Genomic DNA, 26,184 nt, shown 5'->3' with positions numbered 1-26,184 from the left:
TGGGTTGGAGAACGGAGGGATATACATGGGTTCAGTTGGATTGGAGAACGGAGGGATATACATGGGTTCGGTTGGGTTGGAGAACGGAGGGATATACATGGATTCGGTTGGGTTGGAGAACGGAGGTTAGAGATGTACATGGGTTAAGTTGGGTTGGAGAACAAAGGTTAGAGATGTACACGGGTTGGAGTTGGAGAATGGATAAGGTTAAGTTGGGTTAGAGAAATCTCTTCCGGATCCATTAGAAATTTCAAGTTGGTTGAGTTAGTAATCCAAGCAACTAAAGACCCAACTAAACTCTCTATTTTTGAGTTGTTTTTTTTAATAATTTATTTAAACACGTTTTTGTTTAAAAAAGTACATTTCAATCCACTAATTATGAGGGTNAATTAATGAAGAAGGTTTAAGAAACAAGGGATAGAAAAAAGAAGAAAATGGGTGAATTTTAAAATAGGGTTGAGTATTTGAAGGGATAAAGATGAAATAAATATAGGTTAGTGGTAATTGATGTGAAAAGGACGTGGAATCTCATTCTCTGTCCTCACCCAATCAAACACACCCACGTCCTTGAAATCGAGACTTAAAATGACTTGTAAAGTCCCAAATTTTCATTTTTAGTCACAAACATTGTAATTTTAGAATTTTGGAAATTTTGGAATTTTCGAAAGAATTATAAAATATATATTTTTAATTAAGGAGGAGATTAAAGGTAAAAAACATGGCGTAGATCTGCAGAGATCAAAATTCTGGGTGTCTCTTCCTCCTCCGCCTCGATGCTGTGGCCTCCTCATTCTCCATGTCATTGCCCCCACCTTCATTCCATATGTAAAACCCAAACTCAACTTGATATGCCCTCTCCAGAATCCAACCTCATCGCCCTCCTCTTCGGTTTCTTCTCTCTGCAACTCGGTGGAGAAGAAACTCCCAAACCCTTCCTTTTTCCATTCGTTTCTCCAATACCCCACCTCCTAATTTCTTCCTCATTCCTTCATTCCCTCGTTCTTCTTCATTTCCGGTGAAGGGTTTTTCAGGGCTGCTTGGATTTCTTTCTTCTTCTTTCCTTCTTTTCTGGGAATGCGATTGATTTGGGGATGATTAGTAATGGCTCGGGACGGGCATGTAGTGCCGGTGGATCCACAGACGACGCTCACTGTCAAGAAGAAGAAACAATCTTCTCGGAATTGGATTCTGCTGGATTGTACGGGCCAAGGCACCGTCCTCGATGCCGACAAGTATCAAATTATGCATCGGGTTCAAATTCATGCGCGCGATCTTCGGATTCTTGACCCTTTGCTTTCTTATCCCTCAACGATTTTGGGGCGTGAGAGGGCCATTGTTCTTAATCTCGAGGTGAATTGTTTTGTTTTTTCAGTTTTTTTTGACGAATTGTTCTTGTTCTTTCTTGTAATTCTTGTTTGCTTATGCGTATTACAGCATATAAAGGCGATCATTACTGCTGAAGAGGTCTGTATTTATACCTTTCTTCTTCTTTAATCTGTTTGTAAATTTGTGTGATTGTTGGAAAGTTGAAACGAAATTAGTATCAGACACTCCCTTGAATTTGTTAATTCATGTCGTGGATAGGTTTTTCTTAGAGATCCGACAGATGAACAGGTCATCCCTGTGGTTGAGGAGCTTCAGAGGCGGCTGCCTCCTTCTAATGCGGTCCAGCTTCATGTTCAAGGAGATGGGAAAGCAAATCAGGGTCGGCAACACGACGGTGAAGCTGAAGAAGATGGTAAGCTTTTTTCCTCACTCACTGCAATGTGATCTTAACTTGTCCTTGTGATTTGTTTTTACTTCATCAATATATTAATGATCTTGAGAGAATGCATTCCAGACTCGCCATTTGAATTTCGTGCGCTCGAGGTAGCTTTGGAAGCTATATGCAGTTATCTTGCTGCACGAACAACTGAGCTCGAGACTGCTGCTTATCCTGCCTTGGATGAGCTTACTGCAAAGGTGAGTACTTATTTTCTCACCTCGTATGTAATGCATAAACTTCCCAACAATTCTTGGAGATAATTCCGTTAAGTTATTGACTCCATCTTGGGATACTAGCATGATTTATTATCGTTTTTCCTTCGAGTTTGTAGATTAGTAGCCGAAACTTGGACAGAGTTCGTAAATTGAAGAGTGCAATGACGAGGCTGACTGCGAGGGTTCAAAAGGTACGTGTAACGTTTCACATATCAACACAATTTAGAAACTTTTGCCCATTGTAATCACTCTCATCTCTCTGTATGTTCCTAAATTCTGAATTTCTTACTAAATGATCAGCAGCTGTTATCTGCATAACCATAGTTTTGACTTGCCTTTCAATTCAGGTGAGAGATGAGCTCGAACAATTACTGAATGACGACGATGATATGGCAGACCTTTACTTGTCAAGAAAGATGAATTCGTCTTCTCCTGTAAGTGGTTCTGGCCCTGCCATTTGGTTTCCTGCCTCTCCTACCATTGGTTCAAAGATATCAAGAGCGAGCCGAGCAAGTATGGCAACTGTACGTGGGGATGAGGATGACATCGAGGAGCTCGAAATGTTACTGGAGGTAATAATACATATAGTTTCGGGTTAGTCAATCTTCATGAAGGTCTATAACTGAGATTGCATTTTGCAGGCTTACTTTATGCAGATTGATGGTACATTGAACAAATTAACTACAGTAAGTTTTACCTGTTTCCTGCTTATCTAATTTATGTTCAAGCTGAGATATTACGAGTTCGATATTACTTCGCTATATTTACGTTGCCGAGAACGGTTTCTTATTAACTTAAGAGTAATTGGATGCTAGAACACAAAATTGGATCTTGTTGAACCTTGACCAACAATTTTATTTATCAACTAGCAGCTAAGTAGGGAAGATTTGGAAGCTTCCCTTTCTCTCCCAAGTTCATAAGAGAACCAAATGTAACTCCTATACTATATTCTCCGCGTCCCATGTTAAGAACAATATTCCTTGGGGACCTATAGACACATGATCGATCTCTTCTCATGTACTCGAACCTCTCCTCGCTTGTGCGTGTAACTAAACGAGCAGAACAATGGAACAAAAAGAACACCAAGCCACCCAAAAGAGCAGAACAATGAAACAAAAAGAACAACTCCAACATTAACAAGTAGACATTCGAGGCATTGAAATGCTGAACGCTCCTTCCATTGAAAAGTCTTCCTGTTCCTCTCAACCTAGATTTCCTCGAAATAGGTAAGAAGTCGGCTTGTCTAAGAGATCCTAACTAATGATGTTCATAAATTAAGAGTATATATTTGGAGGAATAGTTTAAATAATAGCTTTATTCGATTGGCCCTTTTGAAGACTTTTGCCAACGTGTCCCATGCCTCTTTTGCCATTGTTGCGCTTGCTATCTTCTCAAAATTTGACTCATTAACCACTTGGAATAATAAGTACAACTCGGTTTTATCCTTCATCTATGCTTGTTTTTGCTTCTTGATGTCATTTACTGTCATGTCTTCGATTACCTCCGGCTCGATGTAACTGACCTCAACCACATCCCATTCATTTTGCGCCCCAAACAAAGCTCACATTTGAATGCTTTAGTTGTTGTAGTTCAACTTCACCAGACATGTCGGCAGAATACCACCCTCTGACGTCTTCTAGACATCTTCCTAGAACTCGCCATTTTGTTGGAGTAACGTAGAATTTTTATGGAAAAAGGGTTGAGTTCTCTCAACACTCAAATCTGTCTCTTTTATTTTCTAGAGGAAGAGACGTATTCTCTTCTTAAGTTGATTTGAGATCTCTACTTAAGTGGTCCTTATATAAGCCTTTCAGAATATTCTCCATGGCCATACATGTACCAAATATTAAATAACGAATTTACCTAATACATGTACTATCATTATGGTGCTACATGTACCAAATGAATCTAACTCCAATGTATCCAATAAACTTTTTTAGATTTGGCCTTTTCAAAATCTTTTCATAGTTTATTTATTTAACGTTTTTTACTCACAAAATATATGAAACAACATCTTCCTGGCTTAATTGTCTACTGAAATATTACGATATTTGGACTAAACCCGACGAAGTACGATGGCCGTTAATCTAAGGGCATATTTGCTTATGTTTTGAATGATTTGCAGCTGCGAGAATACATTGATGACACAGAAGATTATATCAATATCCAGGTAACAAGAAGTGAAAGGTTCCGATCTACTACTGATCATCTCTTTCTTCTTCTTCTTTGTTTCTGAGTTGAAGCTATCATTGGTTTTGCAGCTTGACAATCACCGAAATCAACTCATTCAGGTCCTATATCCTTCCATTTATTAATTAATGAGATTTTCTTGGCTGCCCAGATTCTTATTTATTAAAATTTCAAGTTTGCTGGGTGTCTTGATCTGCAGTTGGAGCTCTTTTTAAGCTCTGGAACTGTTTGTTTGTCTGTCTATTCTTTGGTGGGTGCAATATTCGGCATGAACATTCCATACACTTGGAATGAAAATCACGAATACATGTTTAAATGGGTATGGCTGAATAACTCGACTATGATTTCTAACTTCGAATGCGGGAACCCGAACAACAGCTCATAACCATCATCACGTGTTCATTATGTGCAGGTTGTCATCGTTTCTGGAGTAGCTTGTGCGTTAATGTTCGTCGCAATTATTTACTACGCTCGTCTCAAAGGTTTGGTCGGATCTTGATCTTCTTGTATTCGAACCGATCCTTTACAAGACCATAAGGAAAAGAAAAAGAAAAAGAAAAAAGAAAAAGAAAGTCCATTGGAGATGAGTTCAGAGTGAAGACATAGCTGACTTTATTTGATAATTGTTCAAAGTTCATCTTATTTGAAGCTTCCGACTCTATTGATAATTGTTTAAACATCATATATAATGAAAATTTCTTAGTATATACAATCAAATTAAAGAGAGTAAATAATTTATTTAGCCTAAACACGGGTAAAACAGCCCAAATCCACTGTTAGCAAATTGTCTGTTTTGGTCCGTTACGAATCGCTGTCAGTCTCACAGTTTTAAAGCTCGTCTACGAGAGAGCAGTTTTAAAGCTCGTCTACGAGAGAGATGTTTTCGTTCACCTCTTCAAATGACGTGGAATTTCACGATTCTCTCACTTTGTCTTTTTTTTTTCTTTGTCTTTTCCTCTTTTGCTTTTACTTCTCAATTTATTTAATTAAGATTTTGCTACCAATTATGGAAAAATCTTGAATCTTTAACCCTCTTCGCAACATTCCTTTTGCTTTTGCCTTTTCTTTTCGACTTGTTCAATCAAAGGAGGATTCTACAAACACCCCAACACATAGATTATTTTTGAGTCACCGTTAAGATATAAAAAATTCCATTGGGACAGGTTATGTATCGACGTTTGCTTCACAGTTTTAAAATGCATCTACTAGGAAGAGGTTTTTACACACCCATATAAAAAATGATCGTTTCTCCCTAATTGATGTAGGATCTCTCGAATTTGAATCGACTTTTAAGATACTATTTCATTGATTAACCTAATTTAGGGTTGGATCAATCCCTAAATTAGATGAAGATATCTCTTACTTCTATTGAAATCACAAATAATTTACCTTGTTAAAAGCATAATAAATATATAATCAACCGAACTTTGGTTAAAGTTAACACAGAAGTAGAGTTAGGTCTAAATCTTGCTAGCTGAAACATGACTTCCTACTATTATATCAGGGCATCTTCAAAAAGCTTGGTTTTACCATTCATTTGTTAGATTTATCACCGATCACTGAATTCAAGTATAGTTTAGTCAATACGATATCACACTACAAAACAATATCGACAATTTTCTTAAAAAGACTAATCAATGATTAAATCATACTTTAGAAAGGAAGTTGATTATGAGGTCCTACATTGGTTGGAGAGGAGAACGAAGTATTTTTTATAAGTGTGTGGAAACCTTACCTAGCAGACGCATTTTAAAATCTTGAGGGGATGCTTGAAGGGAAAACTCAGAAGGTAAAGCCTAAAGAGAACAATATCTGCTAGCGATGAGCTTGAGCTATTACAAATGATATCAGAGCTAGACACAGGGCGATGTGCAAGCAAAGACCCTGACCCCTAAGGGGGTGGATCCCATATCAGTTGGAGAAGGGAACGTATACCATAGAATGAATAAATTATCTACATGACGAAGTGTGGTTGTCACTTGCATTACTATTGGAATATATAGTCAAAATAATCGATTAAACCTAACTCGTATGGTTATAGCATCGTACTTTTAATAATAAAAAAACGTTAAATGTTTGAATTTTTATCCTTTTTTAAAAATTACTGAACTAAAAAAAATATGGTGAAGATGTAAAATTTCGATTTCGTTTTACCAAGAACGACAATGATACCGAAAGGAGGTGCATCCAATAAGTTCAAGCTAAGAACGACCCTTGAGAATTTGTGAAAGAGGTGAAAGGGTAAGGTAGAGGCATATATTCGTAACCTTGTGGGTACGATTTGTTTATTGTAAGGATATTAAATAATGTATCCTATAAGATTTTTGGTGTTTGTTCTTTACACAAAGTTGTATTCAAATTCTTTGGTGCTGTGACTGTGAAGACTAATCTCTTAATCATCTTTGTTAGCTCTCAACTTTATACAATCAAAGTTTTATAACTTTCTCTTTTTTCTATTTTTTTAAATCTTTGTTTACTCAATACTTAGTTTTTTTGTTATCCCATAATGAATGATATAAAGACTTGACTTTGTTTAAGATATTCACATTAAAAATTTCTTGTGTTTGATCCCGAAAAAAGATTTATACCCTTAAATTTTACAGGTCAAATTGATTATAGGATGGAGGTCGACCCCTTGTGATCAAAGTCTCACACTGACAAGATAAGAAAAACTGCTATCAAAAAGTAAAATCACGAGAATTTAGCTTAAAGTAGATAATATCATACTATCACGAAGATATGTGGAGGCTCATTGTTCTTAACAAGTGCTATCAAAACTATGTTCCTAACTTAGTCATCGAGTGCCAATGTTAGTTTATTGGATATGTGATTTATTATGAAGAAGAGGAGTTGTGAAACAAGAGAGTTGAATGGTTGTTTGTGAGATCTCACATCGGTTGGAGAGGGGAACGAAGCATTCCTTATAAGGGTGTTGGAACCTTTCTCTAGTAGACGTGTTTTTAAACCGTGAGGCTAATGACGATGCGTAACGGGCTAAAGCGGACAATATCTACTGGCAAAAGAAAGAGTTTGAGGAAAAAAGAATCGAAAGAAAAACTAGAATTGAGTGAAAAATTAGAAAAAAATCAAGAGAAAAAAAAGTGAAAAGAAGAATGAAAAAGAGATGAAATTGAAAAAAAAAAAGGAAAGAAAGTGAATTGTTTGGCTAGAGTTGGAGAGGTGAGAAGGGCAATATTTTCACAAAATACCATCTTTGTGCTTGAAATTCAAAGGCAAGTGGAGGAGCTCATGGGGAAGGGCTAATTACGAGAAAGTTTGAGTCCATGTTATGTATCAGTCGAATTGGCGTCAAAGAAAGATGAAACTTGACGCATGTGCGTGGATAATAGAGTCATCAATAAAATCATTGTAAAGTATTGACCTCCTATTCCTAGGCTAGACGATATGCTTGATGAATTGCATCATCCATGTCTATTTATAAACATTGTTTTGAAATCTAAATATCATCCAATTACAATGCACGTAGGAGATAATGGAAAACAACTTTCAAAATTAAGTTTGGATGGTATGAATGATTTGTTATGCCTTTTGGATTAACTATTGCTCCAAGTACATTTATGAACTTAGCTTAATGAATCATGTTTTGAGAGAATATCTAGGAAAACATGTTGTTTTGTATTTTGATGATATTTTAATTATTTGAAGACTTTATTCGAGATCATGTAGAGCATGTTAAGTCAGTTTTGATTACACATAGAAACGAGAAATTTTAAGTGTATGTTTGGAAAGAAAAAGTTCACGTTCTTGNCATGTAGAGCATGTTAAGTCAGTTTTGATTACACATAGAAACGAGAAATTTTAAGTGTATGTTTGGATAGAAAAAGTTCACTTTCTTAGCTTCATAGTTGGTAAAAATGGAGTAGAAGTACATAAAAGAAAGTTAAAGTCATTAAGAATTTACCAACACCAGAGTGAACTTCGGAGTGTAAGCAAGACACCATTACTTGTTTTTGCCTGACTTTATAAAACTTTTGAGATTGAACGTGAAGCGAGTGGTTTGGGCATATGTGTTGTTTTAATTTAAGATGGAAATCCTGAATTTTAGGAAAAAACTGGGTCAGCATTGAATCATCTAGGCTCGAAAATTTAGNGCATATGTGTTGTTTTAATTTAAGATGGAAATCCTGAATTTTAAGAAAAAACTGGGTCAGCATTGAATCATCTAGGCTCGAGAATTTAGATTTAATTCATAACAAATGTGTCTACCCTACTTCTGGGCTCGAGAATTTGTGATCGGACTTTGATCATGAAAGAAAGGTTTATGTTAAGGGTTATAGCAAACTGAACCATAGTCATGCAAAGTAGGTAGAGTTAGCTCAAATCGAGTGTGGATCACAAATTCTTTTCTTCTCACAAGAAGAACATTGGTTTGTTTCATACACTTGAACCTTTTCAGTCTTTTCTAGAACATTTTTGTGTATAAATATACCTAACAATTCCAATTCACAACACAACCAAACCCTATTCCACCTTCTTTCCTTCTGCTTTCACTTCTCTCTTCATCCAAACCATGGACACTGCACCTGGATCGCTGGATCCTATGCAGTCATCCACCTTTAAGGAGCAGATGAGAAAGAGACATTACAACGACTACTTTGTCTACGGCAGCATTAACTTCAAACATTTCAATGACGACTCAACTAAAATTGACATTCCAATTCCGAATTACATCTCAGCTATTGAGAGCATCGTTACCGCTGCAAATCGAATTACTGATACCGTTCATCATCGCGTAAAAACCTTTATTATTCTATGTAAAGTTTGACACTTTCTTTATTTTTATAATGAAATAACGAATAATTATTATCATACTCATGCAGGAAAGCGAAGGTTCATTAACATCTAATGTTGTGATCGAGCCTCCGTTGTGTATTCTTCATCGTATCTCTAGCGAGGTCATTTTTCAATTTTTTAATAACCCTTTTGAAATCTCTAACCAAAATTTCAAAACATGCATAAAAGGAGATACCTTTTTGTTTCTTACCCCTTTGATTTTAATATCATTTTCAGCTTTCGTGCAAGCCTCCCGGGGTTGAAAGTGCACACGATGTTACACAAAAAATCTTCGAAATATTGACAAATTATCCATGGGAAGCCAAGGCAGCTCTCGCTTTGTTAGCCTTTGCAACAGATTATGGAGACTTATGGCATCCCTATCCTTATTCCCATACCGATCCATTGGCTAAATCATTGGCAATTATCAAGCGAGTAGGTATGTTGAAGAAGCATTTGGACTCGCTTCCATACCAACAAGTGCTTCTCAATCCTAACAGTCTCATTCAAATGTGCTTGCAAGCAATCAAATGTATGAATGAGATACGAGAATTCAAAAAATATTATCTCAATGACCCTCTTGAGTTAGCTTCTGCTCTTCGTCAGATTCCATTGGTTACTTATTGGGTCATACACATTATTGTGGTTTCTGGCATTGAGCTATCCAGCTATCTCACCGAAACCGAGTAAGTAATAATTTATCCGTTCATTTTTGCAAATGGTTAGAAATGTTCATTTAATTTGCGGAGTTAGGCTCCGTATAGACCTGCCTTAAATGAATGAAGCAGAGAATCCACGTGGCTCCGTATAGACCTGCCTTAAATGAATGAAACGGAGAATCCACGTGACTCCGTATAGACCTGTCTTAAATGAATGAAATGGAGAATCCACGTTTAAACACGGAAAATGNAAATGAATGAAACGGAGAATCCACGTGACTCCGTATAGACCTGCCTTAAATGAATGAAATGGAGAATCCACGTTTAAACACGGGAAATAAGGGGGGAGTGAGAAGAGATTTCTGATCCCTACCCTGTTCAATTTTGGTGTGGGGGGAGTAGGAAGAGATTTCTGATCCCGACCCTGTTCAATTCTGGTAGGGGGGGGGGAGTGGGAAGAGATTTCTGATCTCGACCCTGTTCAATTCTGGTCTCATCTTGCTCTTGAAAATAAATGAAGAATTTCGTGAAGATGAAAATTGAAATATGAGTTGTCTAACGACCCAGATCCACCGCTAGTAGATATTATCGTCTTTGGGCTTTCCCTTTCGAGATTACCCTCAAGGCTTTAAAAGTTTGCATACCTCAGGGGATGGTTTCCATACCCTTGTAAATGGTGTTTTGTTCTCTTACCCAACCAATGTGGGACATCACAAGATGGGATGGAGACAGAAAAGACTTCCCCATTCATGTCCTACTCTATAACATCTCTACAAATAGTTGTGATCATGCCGTGATCAAAAGAACATGACAAACCGAGTCGATCGATTTGAGTTTTTATTTAGTTTCTTAATTCATTAAAAATGTTAAATTTTTTTTTTTCAGGAATCAGCCACAGGTATATTTGAATGAATTGTCGAACAAAATTACGAGCGTACTCACCGACATTGAAAGGCAGCTATACGACATCCGAGTTCAGCACGGTGGAATATACTTTATAGCTCCATGATGTTATTGTTCGTTAATTAACAAGTGACCTGAAAAATAACGTTAAATTTGTTGTGTTTCTAATGACAGAGGAAGTTGATCTCTACCGATGGTTGGTTGACCACATTGAGCATTTTCACACTAACATTGCATTAGTTGTTTCCAAGCTACTTAGCGGCAAACCTGAAACCAACCCAATAATTGATGGCTCAACTCAAAAGGAGGTAAAAGTTCTTAAATCAAGTAACACAACTATAAAAGTTGATGAACGAAACTTAAAAATGTATGTTTTTACAGGTTGGTGTTCATGAAAGTTTGTCGGGAAAGAACGTGATATTGCTCATTTCGGGGTTGGATATCTCCGAGGATGATATCAAAGCTATTCATAATGTTTATGATGAATTGAAAACTAGAGGCACTAATTATGAGATAGTTTGGATTCCAATTATCCCGGAGCCTTATCATGGAGATGATCCCAAGAGATATGAGTATTTGCGTTCTACAATGAAGTGGTACTCAATCCAGTTTACTACAAGAATATCTGGCATGAGATACATCAAGGAGAAGTGGCAATTTAGAGAAGATCCATTAGTTGTGGTACTCAACCCAAATTCTAAAGTAGAATTCATGAATGCAATTCATCTAATTCGAGTTTGGGAAAATGAAGCTATCCCATTTACACAAGCAAGAACTGAATCTTTACTCAAAAAACATTGGCCCGAGTCAACTCTCCACAAATTCACTCACCAACCAAGGCTACCAAATTTGGTATGTATAGTACAATCATTCTCTATTTCTTTTCTTTTGATATCGTAAATGTTTAAGAACAATTTAGAACTTCGGATGAAAATTAAGACTTCAATAATGAAAATTTGGATCATCAAATCATTCCAAGTTACTGCTATACCAACTTAGGTCAACATTTACTCTAAGGGTAGTTTTCAAACTTTTATAAGAAGTCAATAAGTTTATTTTATTTTATTTTTTTTAATTGTTTAGACGGGTTTAGATTGAGTTTGAAAGTGTTTAAAATTATTTTTAGAAAGACAATCAAAATAACCCTTAATCTCCTATTTTGAGTTAACCTATGTACTTTTGTCAAACAGATTAAGAGTCAGAAAAGTATTATATTTTATGGAGGAAGGAATCCATCATGGATCCAACAATTTGAAGAAAAAGTAGAAATTTTGAAAAACGATCCTTTGATAATCGATGGGGGTTCATTTGAGATCGTACGCATTGGAAAAGATGCAATAGGAGAGGATGATCCTAAACTCATGGCTCGTTTTTGGAAAGTACAATGGGGTTATTTTATAGTGAAGAGCCAGATAAAAGGTTTAAGTGCAAGCGAGACAAGTGAAGATATTTTAAGATTGGTTTCTTACGAAAATGAAGATGGTTGGGCAGTTGTTACGATAGGCTCAGCCCCTTTGTTAGTTGGTAATGACATTTTGATTTTGAGATTGTTTGATGATTTCCCAAATTGGAAACAAAATTTGCACTTCAAGGCTTTCCCCAATGCTTTTAGAGACTCCTTCAATGAGCTAGCGTTGAAGACTCATGAATGTGATCGAGTTATTTTTCCTGAATTTAGTGGATGGATTCCTATGATTGTCAACTGTCCAGGATGTCCTCGTTTCATGCAGAAGGACATTGCTTTTAAATGTTGTCATGGTGGCTCTCGTATGTGATCATCCAAAGTGAGTATTATATATCTTTTTATTATCATATATTACTACTACTAACACTATTACGTACTATAAGTGATACCATTTTTGGTGGTCATCAAGTTCTATGCNGAGTTTTTATTTAGTTTCTTAATTCATTAAAAATGTTAAATTTTTTTTTTTCAGGAATCAGCCACAGGTATATTTGAATGAATTGTCGAACAAAATTACGAGCGTACTCACCGACATTGAAAGGCAGNCGTTATCATCGATTGAATATTTGTATGATTTATGTTATTTCGATAAAATTATGAAATACTTTATCTTATTACTTCTCATTTTCCTCCCATCTCTTAAATTAGGAAGATACAGTAACAAATCTGTTATTATGNTAACATTGCATTAGTTGTTTCCAAGCTACTTAGCGGCAAACCTGAAACCAACCCAATAATTGATGGCTCAACTCAAAAAGAGGTAAAAGTTCTTAAATCAAGTAACACAAATATAAAAGTTGATGAACGAAACTTAAAAATGTATGTTTTTACAGGTTGGTATTCATGAAAGTTTGTCGGGAAAGAACGTGATATTGTTCATTTCGGGGTTGGATATCTCCGAGGATGATATCAAAGCTATTCATAATGTTTATGATGAATTGAAAACTAGAGGCACTAATTATGAGATAGTTTGGATTCCAATTATCCCGTACATCACAAGATGGGATGGAGACAGAAAAGACTTCCCCATTCATGTCCTACTCTATAACATCTCTACAAATAGTTGTGATCATGCCGTGATCAAAAGAACATGACAAACCGAGTCGATCGATTTGAGTTTTTATTTAGTTTCTTAATTCATTAAAAATGTTAAATTTTTTTTTTTCAGGAATCAGCCACAGGTATATTTGAATGAATTGTCGAACAAAATTACGAGCGTACTCACCGACATTGAAAGGCAGCTATACGACATCCGAGTTCAGCACGGTGGAATATACTTTATAGCTCCATGATGTTATTGTTCGTTAATTAACAAGTGACCTGAAAAATAACGTTAAATTTGTTGTGTTTCTAATGACAGAGGAAGTTGATCTCTACCGATGGTTGGTTGACCACATTGAGCATTTTCACACTAACATTGCATTAGTTGTTTCCAAGCTACTTAGCGGCAAACCTGAAACCAACCCAATAATTGATGGCTCAACTCAAAAGGAGGTAAAAGTTCTTAAATCAAGTAACACAACTATAAAAGTTGATGAACGAAACTTAAAAATGTATGTTTTTACAGGTTGGTGTTCATGAAAGTTTGTCGGGAAAGAACGTGATATTGCTCATTTCGGGGTTGGATATCTCCGAGGATGATATCAAAGCTATTCATAATGTTTATGATGAATTGAAAACTAGAGGCACTAATTATGAGATAGTTTGGATTCCAATTATCCCGAAGCCTTATCATGGAGATGATCGCAAGAGATATGAGTATTTGCGTTCTACAATGAAGTGGTACTCAATCCAGTTTACTACAAGAATATCTGGCATGAGATACATCGAGGAGAAGTGGCAATTTAGAGAAGATCCATTAGTTGTGGTACTCAACCCAAATTCTAAAGTAGAATTCATGAATGCAATTCATCTAATTCGAGTTTGGGAAAATGAAGCTATCCCATTTACACAAGCAAGAACTGAATCTTTACTCAAAAAACATTGGCCCGAGTCAACTCTCCACAAATTCACTCACCAACCAAGGCTACCAAATTTGGTATGTATAGTACAATCATTCTCTATTTCTTTTCTTTTGATATCGTAAATGTTTAAGAACAATTTAGAACTTCGGATGAAAATTAAGACTTCAATAATGAAAATTTGGATCATCAAATCATTCCAAGTTACTGCTATACCAACTTAGGTCAACATTTACTCTAAGGGTAGTTTTCAAACTTTTATAAGAAGTCAATAAGTTTATTTTATTTTATTTTTTTTAATTGTTTAGACGGGTTTAGATTGAGTTTGAAAGTGTTTAAAATTATTTTTAGAAAGACAATCAAAATAACCCTTAATCTCCTATTTTGAGTTAACCTATGTACTTTTGTCAAACAGATTAAGAGTCAGAAAAGTATTATATTTTATGGAGGAAGGAATCCATCATGGATCCAACAATTTGAAGAAAAAGTAGAAATTTTGAAAAACGATCCTTTGATAATCGATGGGGGTTCATTTGAGATCGTACGCATTGGAAAAGATGCAATAGGAGAGGATGATCCTAAACTCATGGCTCGTTTTTGGAAAGTACAATGGGGTTATTTTATAGTGAAGAGCCAGATAAAAGGTTTAAGTGCAAGCGAGACAAGTGAAGATATTTTAAGATTGGTTTCTTACGAAAATGAAGATGGTTGGGCAGTTGTTACGATAGGCTCAGCCCCTTTGTTAGTTGGTAATGACATTTTGATTTTGAGATTGTTTGATGATTTCCCAAATTGGAAACAAAATTTGCACTTCAAGGCTTTCCCCAATGCTTTTAGAGACTCCTTCAATGAGCTAGCGTTGAAGACTCATGAATGTGATCGAGTTATTTTTCCTGAATTTAGTGGATGGATTCCTATGATTGTCAACTGTCCAGGATGTCCTCGTTTCATGCAGAAGGACATTGCTTTTAAATGTTGTCATGGTGGCTCTCGTATGTGATCATCCAAAGTGAGTATTATATATCTTTTTATTATCATATATTACTACTACTAACACTATTACGTACTATAAGTGATACCATTTTTGGTGGTCATCAAGTTCTATGCTTATCCGTTGAAATCGAGACATATGATCTTGTCGTTATCATCGATTGAATATTTGTATGATTTATGTTATTTCGATAAAATTATGAAATACTTTATCTTATTACTTCTCATTTTCCTCCCATCTCTTAAATTAGGAAGATACAGTAACAAATCTGTTATTATGAAAATATAAACATCAATAATTTTTTTTTTTTTTTTTTTAATTACAACTTATATTTTTTAATCTATTATATGATGAATGGATCGGATAAATTTCATAACAAATGAATATGCAAACAATAAGTGATAGTTGAATGATATATACCTATTATTATCACTGAATGTGGGTGTTAATATGTCTTGATAACTCAACCAACTCCGACTATCCAACCTAAATTATAAATGATGTCATGGGTATTTTTTTTCTCAGTTTCGGTTTGGTTAGAAATAGGAAAATTCAATTTGATTAGTTGGTCACATTTTTTTTGGTCGACCAACCCAACCAACCTAAAAATAAGGTTACAATCTAACCTAATTGTACCATATTTTTTTTTAAAAGATTAAGAATAATTAATGTTTGTAACTCCAAAAGGTATTCATTAAACTTGTTAGATGGGGAGTTTCAAAATCTTTTCATAGTTTATTTATTAACATTTTTTACCCATAAAATATATGAAACAACACCCGACGAAGTACGATGACCGTTAATCTAAGGGCATATTTGTTTATGTTTTGAATGGTCTTCATTATGAGATGGTTGTCATTGTCTATGGAGTAGCTTGTTCGATAATGTTCGTCGCAATTATTTACTACGCTCGCCTCAAAGGTTTGGTCGGATCTTGATCTTCTTGTATTTGAACCGTTCCTTTACAAGACCATAAGGAAAAGAAAAAGAGAAAGAAAGTCCATTCGAGATGAGTTTAGAGTGAAAAACATAGCTGACTATACTTGATAATCGATAATTGTTCAAAGTTCATCTTATTTGAAGCTTCCGACTCTATTGATAATTGTATAAACATCATATATAATGAAAATTTCTTAGTAAATACAATCAAATTAAAGAGAGTAAATCATATATTTAGCTTAAACACCGGTAAAACAGTCCAAATCTATCGCTAACAGATTGTCTGCGTTGACCTGTTACGTATCGCTGTCAACCTCACAATTTTAAAACGCGTCTAGTAGGGAGATGTTTCCATATTCTTCAAAGAATTACTTTGTTCACCTCTCAAACCGACGTGTGATCTCATAATTCTCTCACTTTGAGAGTCCACCCAACATGTTTTTGTCTTTAGCAAACATGCATGACATGAGCACTCAAATAATTGCTTCCTTTGTCTTTTTTTTTTCTCTCTGTCTTTTCCTCTTTTGCTTTTGCTTTTACTTTTCAATTTATTTAATTAAGATTTTGCAACCAATTATGGAAAAATCTCAAATCTTTAACCCTCTTCGCAACATTCCTTTTGCTTTTGCCTTTTCTTTTCAACTTGTTCAATCAAAGGAGGATTCTACAGACACCCCAACACATGATTGTTTATGAGTCACTGTTAAGATATAAAAAATCCCAATTTTATTTTTTACTCTAACCATTATGACGGTAAGAAAACCATCCGTGAATCGATAGAAATTAACGTGTGAATACTAGAATGTAACATATTGATCTCAAGTACGATAATTCTTACTTGTAACGTTCCAAGCCAGCCTCACGATTTTAAGACGCATTTACTATAGAGAGGGTTTAGTCATATTCCGATCAGTGGTTCGACTGATTTTGATACCATTTGTAACAGTCTAAGTCCACCGCTAAAAGATATTGTCAGCTTTACCCCATTACGTATTGCTGTTAGTCTCACGATTTTAAAATTCGTTTACTAGGGAGAAGTTTCCATACCCATATAAGGAATACTTCATTTCCCTCTCCAATTGACGTGGGATCTCCGTACTCATTGAAAAACATGAATTTGAGTCGACTTTTAAGATACTACTTCGATGGATTAACCTAATTTAGGGTTTGGATCAATCCCTAAATTAGATGAAGATCACTCTAACTCAAAATCACAAATAATTTGCTTTGTGAAGTAGAGTTAGGGTTAGTGGTGGACTTGAATTGTTACAAATTATATCAGAGCCGGATACTAAGGGGTGTGCCAGTGAGGACGCTAGCCCCTAAGGATGAATCTCACATCCGTTCGAGAGGAGAACATATCCTATTGACTTAATTTGATTTGCTACCATAAAATGAATAATTAGTTAAAATGATTGACTTAGCGGTTAAAAGTTTGAATTTTTACCTCTTTTTTTTTTTAATTACTGAACTAAAAAAATTATGGTGAAGATGTAAAATTTCGATTCCGTTTTACCAAGAACGACAATGATATCGAAAGGAGGCGCATCCAATAAGTTCAAGCTAAGAACCACCCTTGAGAATTTGTGAAAGAGGTGAAAGGGTAAGGTAGAGGCATATATTCCTAACCTTGTGGGTACGATTTGTTTATTGTAAGGATATTAAAAGATGTATCCTATAAGATTTTTGGTGTTTCGTCTTTACACAAAGTTGTATTCAAATTCTTTGGTGCTGTGACTGTGAAGACTAATCTCTTAATCATCTTTGTTAGCTCTCAACTTTATACAATCAAAGTCTTATAACTTTCTCATTTTTCTATTTTTTAAATCTTAGTTTACCAAATACTTAGCTTTTGGTCATTGGGATAATGAATGATTTAAAGACTCGACTTTGTTTAAGATATTCACATTAAAAATTTCTTATGTTTCAAGAAAAAGGTCATAAATATGATCCGAAAAAAAGATTTATACCCTTAAATTTTACAGGTCAAATTGATTATAGGATGGAGGTCGACCCCTTGTGATCAAAGTCTCACAATGACAAGATAAGAAAAAAATCATGGAGGTATAGATGTTTTGAGTTAAACAAAAAGCAACATCCTAAAGTGGATAATATCATACCATCATAGAGATATGTGGAGGCTCGTGGTTCTTAACAAGAAACAAGGGACAGTAGAAATCATTCATGAATGATAGACTCTAAAGCCCTGAAAATGCTATGAGATGTTAAAAAATGGTTGAAGTTAGTTGAATAGGAGGATGACTATGACTATAGCCGTTGATAAATTTACCAAAGACGAAAATGATTTATTCGATATTATGGATGACTGGTTACGGAGAGACCGTTTTGTTTTTGTAGGTTTGGTTCGATCTATTGTTCTTTTCTTGTGCCTATTTTGCCGTAGGAGGTTGATTTACAGGTACAACCTTTGTAACTTCGTGCTATCAAAACTATGCTCCTAACTTAGTCAGTTGGATAGAGTCATTGGGTGCCAGTGGAGGTTCATCGGATAAGCAATGTGCTGGGAAGAAGAGGAGTTGTGAAACTAGAGAGTTGAATGGTTGTTTGTGAGATCCCACCTCAACTGGAAAGGGAAATGAAACATTCCTCATAAGGGTGTGAAACCTCTCCCTAACATACACGTTTTAAAACCGTGAGGCTGACAACGATACGTAGCGGATCAGAGCGGACAATATCTACTAGCAGTGGGCTTGAACTATTACAAATGGTATCAGAGCCAGGCGTCGAGCGATATGACAGCGAGGACGCTGGCTACCAAAGGGGTGGATTGTNGGTTTGGTTCGATCTATTGTTCTTTTCTTGTGCCTATTTTGCCATAGGAGGTTGATTTACAAGTACAACCTTTGTAACTTCGTGCTATCAAAACTATGTTCCTAACTTAGTTAGGTGGATAGTCATTGGGTGCCAGTGGAGGTTCATCGGATAAGCGATGTGCTGGGAAGAAGAGGAGTTGTGAAACTAGAGAGTTGAATGGTTGTTTGTGAGATCCCACATCGACTGGAAAGGGAAATNAATCCCACATCGGTTAGAGAGGGGAACGAAACATTTCTTATAAAGTTGTGAAAACCTCTATCTACTAGACCACGATGCTCACGATGCATAAAGGGCCAAAATGAAATCTAATAAATTGAAATATGGGCTACTCAAATCACGTGTTTCACTAAAGCTCAAATCCAGCATGGAACACAAATTCTTTTCTTCTGACAAGAAGAACAGTGGTTTGTTTCATACACTTCAACCTTTTCAGTCTTTTCCAGAAGATTTTTGTGTATAAATATAGCCTAACAATTTCAATTCACAACACAACCAAACCCTATCCGACCTTCTTTCCTTCTGTTTGCACTTCTCTCTTCATCCAAACCATGGCCACTGCACTCAAGGCACCCACCACTTCACATGGATTGCTGCATCCTAAGCAATCATCCACCTCTAAGGAGGAAATGAGCCTGAGACATTACTCCGACGAACTTGTCACCGGTCACATTTACGCCAAACATTGCGACGATGACTCAACTAAAATTGACCTTCCAAATTACATCTCAGTTATTGAGAGCATCATTACCACTGCCGATCGAATTACTGAAACCGCTCATCGTGTAAAAACCTTTATTATTCTACACAAAGTTTGACACTTTCTTTATTTTAATAATGAAATAACGANAAACATTCTTTATAAGGGTGTGGAAACCTCTCTCTAACAAACATGTTTTAAAACCGTGAGGCTGACAACGGTACGTAACGGATCAGAGCGGACAATATCTACTAGCAGTGGACTTGAGCTGTTATAAATGGTATCAGAGCCAGGCATCGAGCGATATGCCAGCGAGGACGCTGGCCCCCAAAAGGGTGGATTGTAAATTTCAAATCCGTTTAGAGAGGAGAACGAAACATTTCTTATAAAGTTGTGAAAACCTCTATCTACTAGACCACGATGCTCACGATGCATAAAGGGCCAAAATGAAATCTAATAAATTGAAATATGGGCTACTCAAATCACGTGTTTCACTAAAGCTCAAATCCAGCATGGAACACAAATTCTTTTCTTCTGACAAGAAGAACAGTGGTTTGTTTCATACACTTCAACCTTTTCAGTCTTTTCCAGAAGATTTTTGGGTATAAATATAGCCTAACAATTTCAATTCACAACACAACCAAACCCTATTCGACCCTCTTTCCTTCTGTTTGCACTTCTCTCTTCATCCAAACCATGGCCACTGCACTCAAGGCACCCACCACTTCACATGGATTGCTGCATCCTAAGCAATCATCCACCTCTAAGGAGGAAATGAGCCTGAGACATTACTCCGACGAACTTGTCACCAGTCACATTTACGCCCAACATCGCGACGATGACTCAACTAAAATTGACCTTCCAAATTACATCTCAGTTATTGAGAGCATCGTTACCACTGCCGATCGAATTACTGAAACCGTTCATCGCGTAAAAACCTTTATTATTCTACACAAAGTTTGACACTTTTTTTATTTTAATAATGAAATAACGGNAAATGAAGAATTTCGTGAAGATGAAAATTGAAATATGAGTTGTGTAACGACCCAGATCCACCGCTACTAGATATTATCGTCTTTGGGCTTTCTCTTTCGAGATTCCTCTCAAGTCTTTAAAGGTTTGCATAGGGGATGGTTTCCCTACCCTTACAAATGGTGTTTTGTTCTCTTCCCCAACAAACGTGGAACATCACAAGATGGGATGGAGACAGAAAAGACTTCCCCATTCATGTCCTACTCTATAACATCTCTACAAATAGTTGTGATCATGCCGTGATCAAAAGAACATGACAAACCGAGTAGATCGATTTGAGTTTTTATTTAGTTTCTTAATTTATTAAAAATGTTAAATTTTTTTTTCAGGAATCAGCCACAGGTATATTTGAATGAATTGTCGGACAAATTTACGAGAGTACTCACCGACATTGAAAGGCATCTATACGACATCCGAGTTCAGCACGGTGGAATATACTTTATAGCCTTCCATGATGTTATTGGTCGTTAATTAACAAGTGACCTGAAAAATAACGTTAAATTTGTTGTGTTTCTAATGACAGAGGATGTTGATCTCTACCGATGGTTGGTTGACCACATTGAGCATTATCATACTGCCATTCCCTTAGTTTTTTCCAAGCTCATTAGCGGCAGACCTGAAACCAACCCACTAATTGATGGCTCAACTCAAAAAGAGGTAAAAGTTGAAAAGTACNAGTTGTGATCATGCCGTGATCAAAAGAACATGACAAACCGAGTAGATCGATTTGAGTTTTTATTTAGTTTCTTAATTTATTAAAAATGTTAAATTTTTTTTTCAGGAATCAGCCACAGGTATATTTGAATGAATTGTCGGACAAATTTACGAGAGTACTCACCGACATTGAAAGGCATCTATACGACATCCGAGTTCAGCACGGTGGAATATACTTTATAGCCTTCCATGATGTTATTGGTCGTTAATTAACAAGTGACCTGAAAAATAACGTTAAATTTGTTGTGTTTCTAATGACAGAGGAAGTTGATCTCTACCGATGGTTGGTTGACCACATTGAGCATTTTCACACTAACATTGCATTAGTTGTTTCCAAGCTACTTAGCGGCAAACCTGAAACCAACCCAATAATTGATGGCTCAACTCAAAAAGAGGTAAAAGTTCTTAAATCAAGTAACACAAATATAAAAGTTGATGAACGAAACTTAAAAATGTATGTTTTTACAGGTTGGTATTCATGAAAGTTTGTCGGGAAAGAACGTGATATTGTTCATTTCGGGGTTGGATATCTCCGAGGATGATATCAAAGCTATTCATAATGTTTATGATGAATTGAAAACTAGAGGCACTAATTATGAGATAGTTTGGATTCCAATTATCCCGTATAATTATTATCATACTCATGCAGGGAAGCGAAGGGCGTGTGGTGTATTCAGATGATTCATTGGCATCTAATGTTGTGATCGAGCCTCCGCTATGTACTCTTCATCATATCTCTAGCGAGGTCATTTTTCAATCTTTTAATAACCCTTTTGAAATCTCGTAATCAAAATTTCAAAATATGCATAAAAGGAGATACATTTATGTTTTTTTTTACAACTTTTATTGTAATTTCATTTTCAGTTGTCATGCAAGGCTCCGGGGATAGAGAAAGCACACGAGACGACACTAAAAATCTTCGAAATATTGGAAAATTATCCATGGGAAGCCAAGGCAGCTCTCACTTTGTTAGCCTTTGCAACAGATTATGGAGACTTATGGCATCTCTATCATTATTCCCATACCGATCCATTGGCTAAATCATTGGCCATTATCAAGCGAGTAGCTAACCTGAAGAAGCACTTAGACTCACTTCGATACCGACAAGTGCTTCTCAATCCCAAGAGCCTTATTCAAAGCTGTTTGCAAGCAATCAAATACATGGATGAGATACGAGAATTCTCCAAATATGATGTCAAGGAGCTTCCTGCGTTGCCAGCTGCTCTTCGTCTGATTCCATTGTTTACTTATTGGGTTATACACACTATTGTTGCTTCTAGAATTGAGCTCTCCAGCTATCTCAGCGAAACCGAGTAAGTAATCATTTATTTTAACCTAGACCTACCTCAAACGGGAGGAAGAATCCACGTTTAAGTTGAAAATAAGGGAGGGAGTGGGAAGAGATTTCTCCACAACGGGGTCAGAGATAGGGATTATAAGAAATTTCCAATCCCATCTCGCTCCACGAAAACAAATAAGAAATGTCGTGGAGATGAGAATTGAAATAGGAAGCAAGATGAGGATAAAGAAAGCTTCCATGTTCCTGCCTCACCCCGTGACATCTCCACAGTGATCAAAAGAACATGACAAACCGAGTCGATCGATTTGAGTTTTTATTTAGTTTCTTAATTCATTAAAAATATTAATTTTTTTTTTTCAGGAATCAGCCACAGCTATATTTGAATGAATTGTCGGACAAAATTACGAGCGTACTCACCGACATTGAAAGGCATCTATACGACATCCGAGTTCAGCACGGTGGAATATACTTTATAGCTCCATGATGTTATTGTTCGTTAATTAACAAGTGACCTGAAAAATAACGTTAAATTTGTTGTGTTTCTAATGACAGAGGATGTTGATCTCTACCGATGGTTGGTTGACCACATTGAGCATTATCATACTGCCATTCCCTTAGTTTTTTCCAAGCTCATTAGCGGCAGACCTGAAACCAACCCACTAATTGATGGCTCAACTCAAAAAGAGGTAAAAGTTGAAAAGTACACACAAATATCAAAATTATAGTTTATCATATATATATATATATCATATTTAATATTTTATTAAAGATTGTTCTTTCATTTATTACTATTTTTATATCTTTATAATTTATTTGATTATAAATAGAAAATTTTCCCACATAATTTAGGTGCGGTTGATTAAGCAAACATTCTCAATATGTTTTACAGGTTGGTGTTTATGAAAGTTTGTCGGGAAAGAACGTGATATTGCTCATTTCTGGGTTGGATATCTTAGAGGACGATATTAGAGCTTTANCAGCTATCTCAGCGAAACCGAGTAAGTAATCATTTATTTTAACCTAGACCTACCTCAAACGGGAGGAAGAATCCACGTTTAAGTTGAAAATAAGGGAGGGAGTGGGAAGAGATTTCTCCACAACGGGGTCAGAGATAGGGATTATAAGAAATTTCCAATCCCATCTCGCTCCACGAAAACAAATAAGAAATGTCGTGGAGATGAGAATTGAAATAGGAAGCAAGATGAGGATAAAGAAAGCTTCCATGTTCCTGCCTCACCCCGTGACATCTCCACANTCATCTAATTCGAGTTTGGGAAAATGAAGCTATCCCATTTACAAAAGCAAGAGCTGAATCTTTACTCCAAAAACATTGGCCCGAGTCAACTCTCCTCAAATTCACTCACCAACCAAGGCTACCANGATCGATTTGAGTTTTTATTTAGTTTCTTAATTCATTAAAAATATTAATTTTTTTTTTTCAGGAATCAGCCACAGCTATATTTGAATGAATTGTCGGACAAAANCAAATTGGGTATGTATAGTGCAACCATTCTCTATTTCTTTTCTTTTCTTTTGATATCGTAAATGTTTCCGAATGATTTAGAACTTCGGATGGAAATTAAGACTTCAAATGGTGTGGCGGTAATCTATTATGAAAATTTGGATCATCAAACCATTCCAAGTTACTGCTATACCAGTTTATGTCTCGATTTTCATTCAAAATTCTAAAGAACTTTTACTCTAAGGATAGTTTTCAAAACATTTTTTTAAACATACCATTATACAATTTTTTTTTTTTTTTATTGTTTCGATCTGTTTAGATTGAATTTGAAAGTGTTTAAAATTACTTTTATAAAGACAATCAAAATAACCCTTAATCTCTTCTTTTCAAACAGATTAAGAGTCAGAAAAGTATTATATTTTATGGAGGAAAGAATGAATCATGGATCCAACAATTTGAAGAAAAAGTAGAAATTTTGAAAAGCGATCCTTCGATACTCGATGGGGGTTCATTTGAGATTGTACGCATTGGAAAAGATGCAATGGGAGAGGATGATTCTAACCTTATGACTCGTTTTTGGAAAGTACAATGGGGTTATTTTATAGTGAAGAGTAAGATAAAAGATTCAAATGCAAGCGAGACAACTGAAGATATTTTAAGATTGATTTCTTACCAAAATGAAGGTGGTTGGGCAGTTCTTACGGTAGGCTCAGCCCCTGTGTTAGTTGGTCGTGACATTTTGATCTTGAGATTGATTGATGAGTTCCCAAAATGGAAACAAAGTTTGCGCTTGAAGGCTTTCCCCGATGCTTTTAGAGAATACTTCAACGAGCTGGCTAAGAAGACTCATCAATGTGATCGAGTTATTCTTCCTGGATTTAGTGGATGGATTCCTATGGTTGTCAACTGTCCTGAATGTCCTCGTTTCATGGAGACTGGCATTAGTTTTAAATGTTGTCACGGTGGCTCTCATATGTGATCATCCAAAGTGAGTATTATGTATCTTTTTATTATCATGTTTTACTACTACTAACACTACTACTACTATGTAAAATAAATGATGCCATTTTTTGTGGCCATCTGTGTTTTTCTATTGAAATCGAGACGTATGATCTCGTCGTTATCATCGATTGAATATTTGTATGATTTATGTTATTTCGACAAAATTATGAAATACTTTATCTTATTGTATATCATTTTCGTTTCAGTTATGAACTACCATTTATATGAATATGCAAACAATTAGTGGTAGTTGAATGATAGATACCTATTACTATCACTGATTGGGGGTGTTAATATGTCTCGATAATTCAACTAACTCGGACTATCCAACCTAAATTATAAATGATGAGATGGGTAAGATTTTTTTTTTCTCTTCTCAGTTTGGCTGGGTTGAATTTTGGAAAAGGGAAAAATTCAATTTGATTAGCGGTACATCTTTTTTGGTCGGGCCAACACAACGAACCCAACCAACCTAAAAATAGGGTTACAATCTAACGTACTTGTACCGTACTTTTTAAAAAGATTAAGAGTAATTAATATTTGTAACGGATATTAGTGATGTGTTGTGATAAGTATGATGGTCGGAATAGAGAAGACTTCCCTGTCTCTTTCTACTTCATTCTCCTCACGTTCTTTTGTTTTTAACGTGGGAAGGAGGAAAAGGAAAGAAAAGAAAGAGAGAAAATAGGGTGGCCGTGACAACAACAACTATGGATGGAGGAAGATGAAAGAATGGAGAAGAGACCAAAATGTTATCAAATTCAAACTTTAAGGATCAAAAGCATAATTTGTCTTAATCGAACTCTCAATTTTGTGTCGAATGGGTCATTAAAATTTTAATTTTGTGTCGAGTTTCAAAATTAATAAATTGTTTATAATAAAAAAAAATTAAGGATTTATTAGTTACAAATTAAATGGAAAGCTCATAGAAGTATACACCAAAACAAAAGTTTAGGCTTCATTTGATATAATCATTTTATCTTTTTATTACTTTTTTTTTTCTTTCTAAAAATTGAACTTACTTAAAATTTCTTGCTTTATTACCTACTTTTAAATAGTTCATAAATTATGAAAAACAAAATTAAAAGTTGATAAATATATCAACATTTTTAAAATTTTAAATATCTATTTAACGTGAAAGTTGTTTGAAGTTTTACAGGTTCTTAACGTGAAAGGTGCTTGAAGTAAAACCTATATCATACGTTTTTTAAGGTTCAAAGACATGTTTAATGTGAAAGTTCCTTGAAATAACGTGAAAGT

At 35.6% G+C, this 26,184-nt stretch overlaps 2 protein-coding genes across 4 annotated transcripts; both read left to right on the top strand.

The window, feature by feature from the left end:
- The first annotated feature begins 694 nt into the window (after positions 1-694).
- Positions 695-4,884, top strand: LOC111807308 (magnesium transporter MRS2-I-like). The gene is made up of 11 exons (XM_023692975.1): positions 695-1,350; positions 1,435-1,464; positions 1,585-1,738; positions 1,841-1,962; positions 2,097-2,171; positions 2,328-2,552; positions 2,622-2,666; positions 4,106-4,150; positions 4,242-4,271; positions 4,370-4,489; positions 4,583-4,884. The coding sequence occupies exons 1-11, from the start codon at positions 1,102-1,104 to the stop codon at positions 4,667-4,669; spliced, it is 1,182 nt and encodes a 393-aa protein (XP_023548743.1). The 5' UTR covers positions 695-1,101; the 3' UTR covers positions 4,670-4,884.
- Positions 4,885-8,647: 3,763 nt separating this feature from the next.
- LOC111806471 (protein SIEVE ELEMENT OCCLUSION B-like) lies at positions 8,648-25,118 on the top strand. 3 transcript variants are annotated; one of them, XM_023691806.1, is made up of 9 exons: positions 8,648-8,923; positions 9,012-9,086; positions 9,202-9,650; positions 10,509-10,606; positions 10,701-10,834; positions 10,908-11,271; positions 23,739-23,837; positions 23,945-23,952; positions 24,317-25,118. In XM_023691806.1, exons 1-9 carry the CDS (start codon positions 8,702-8,704, stop codon positions 24,899-24,901), a joined length of 2,034 nt encoding a protein of 677 aa, XP_023547574.1. In that variant the 5' UTR covers positions 8,648-8,701; the 3' UTR covers positions 24,902-25,118. The 3 variants fall into 3 exon arrangements, with proteins under 3 accessions (XP_023547574.1, XP_023547576.1, XP_023547575.1); XM_023691808.1 differs by lacking the exons at positions 23,739-23,837; positions 23,945-23,952 and having other exon boundaries at positions 10,908-11,378; XM_023691807.1 differs by lacking the exons at positions 23,739-23,837; positions 23,945-23,952; positions 24,317-25,118 and adding an exon at positions 11,717-12,390 and having other exon boundaries at positions 10,908-11,378.
- The last annotated feature ends 1,066 nt before the right edge of the window (positions 25,119-26,184 follow it).

The sequence above is a fragment of the Cucurbita pepo genome, chromosome LG12 (assembly GCF_002806865.2).
Source record: "Cucurbita pepo subsp. pepo cultivar mu-cu-16 chromosome LG12, ASM280686v2, whole genome shotgun sequence".
NCBI classification, from domain to species: domain Eukaryota; kingdom Viridiplantae; phylum Streptophyta; class Magnoliopsida; order Cucurbitales; family Cucurbitaceae; genus Cucurbita; species Cucurbita pepo.
This window is presented reverse-complemented; position numbering and strand designations above follow the sequence as displayed.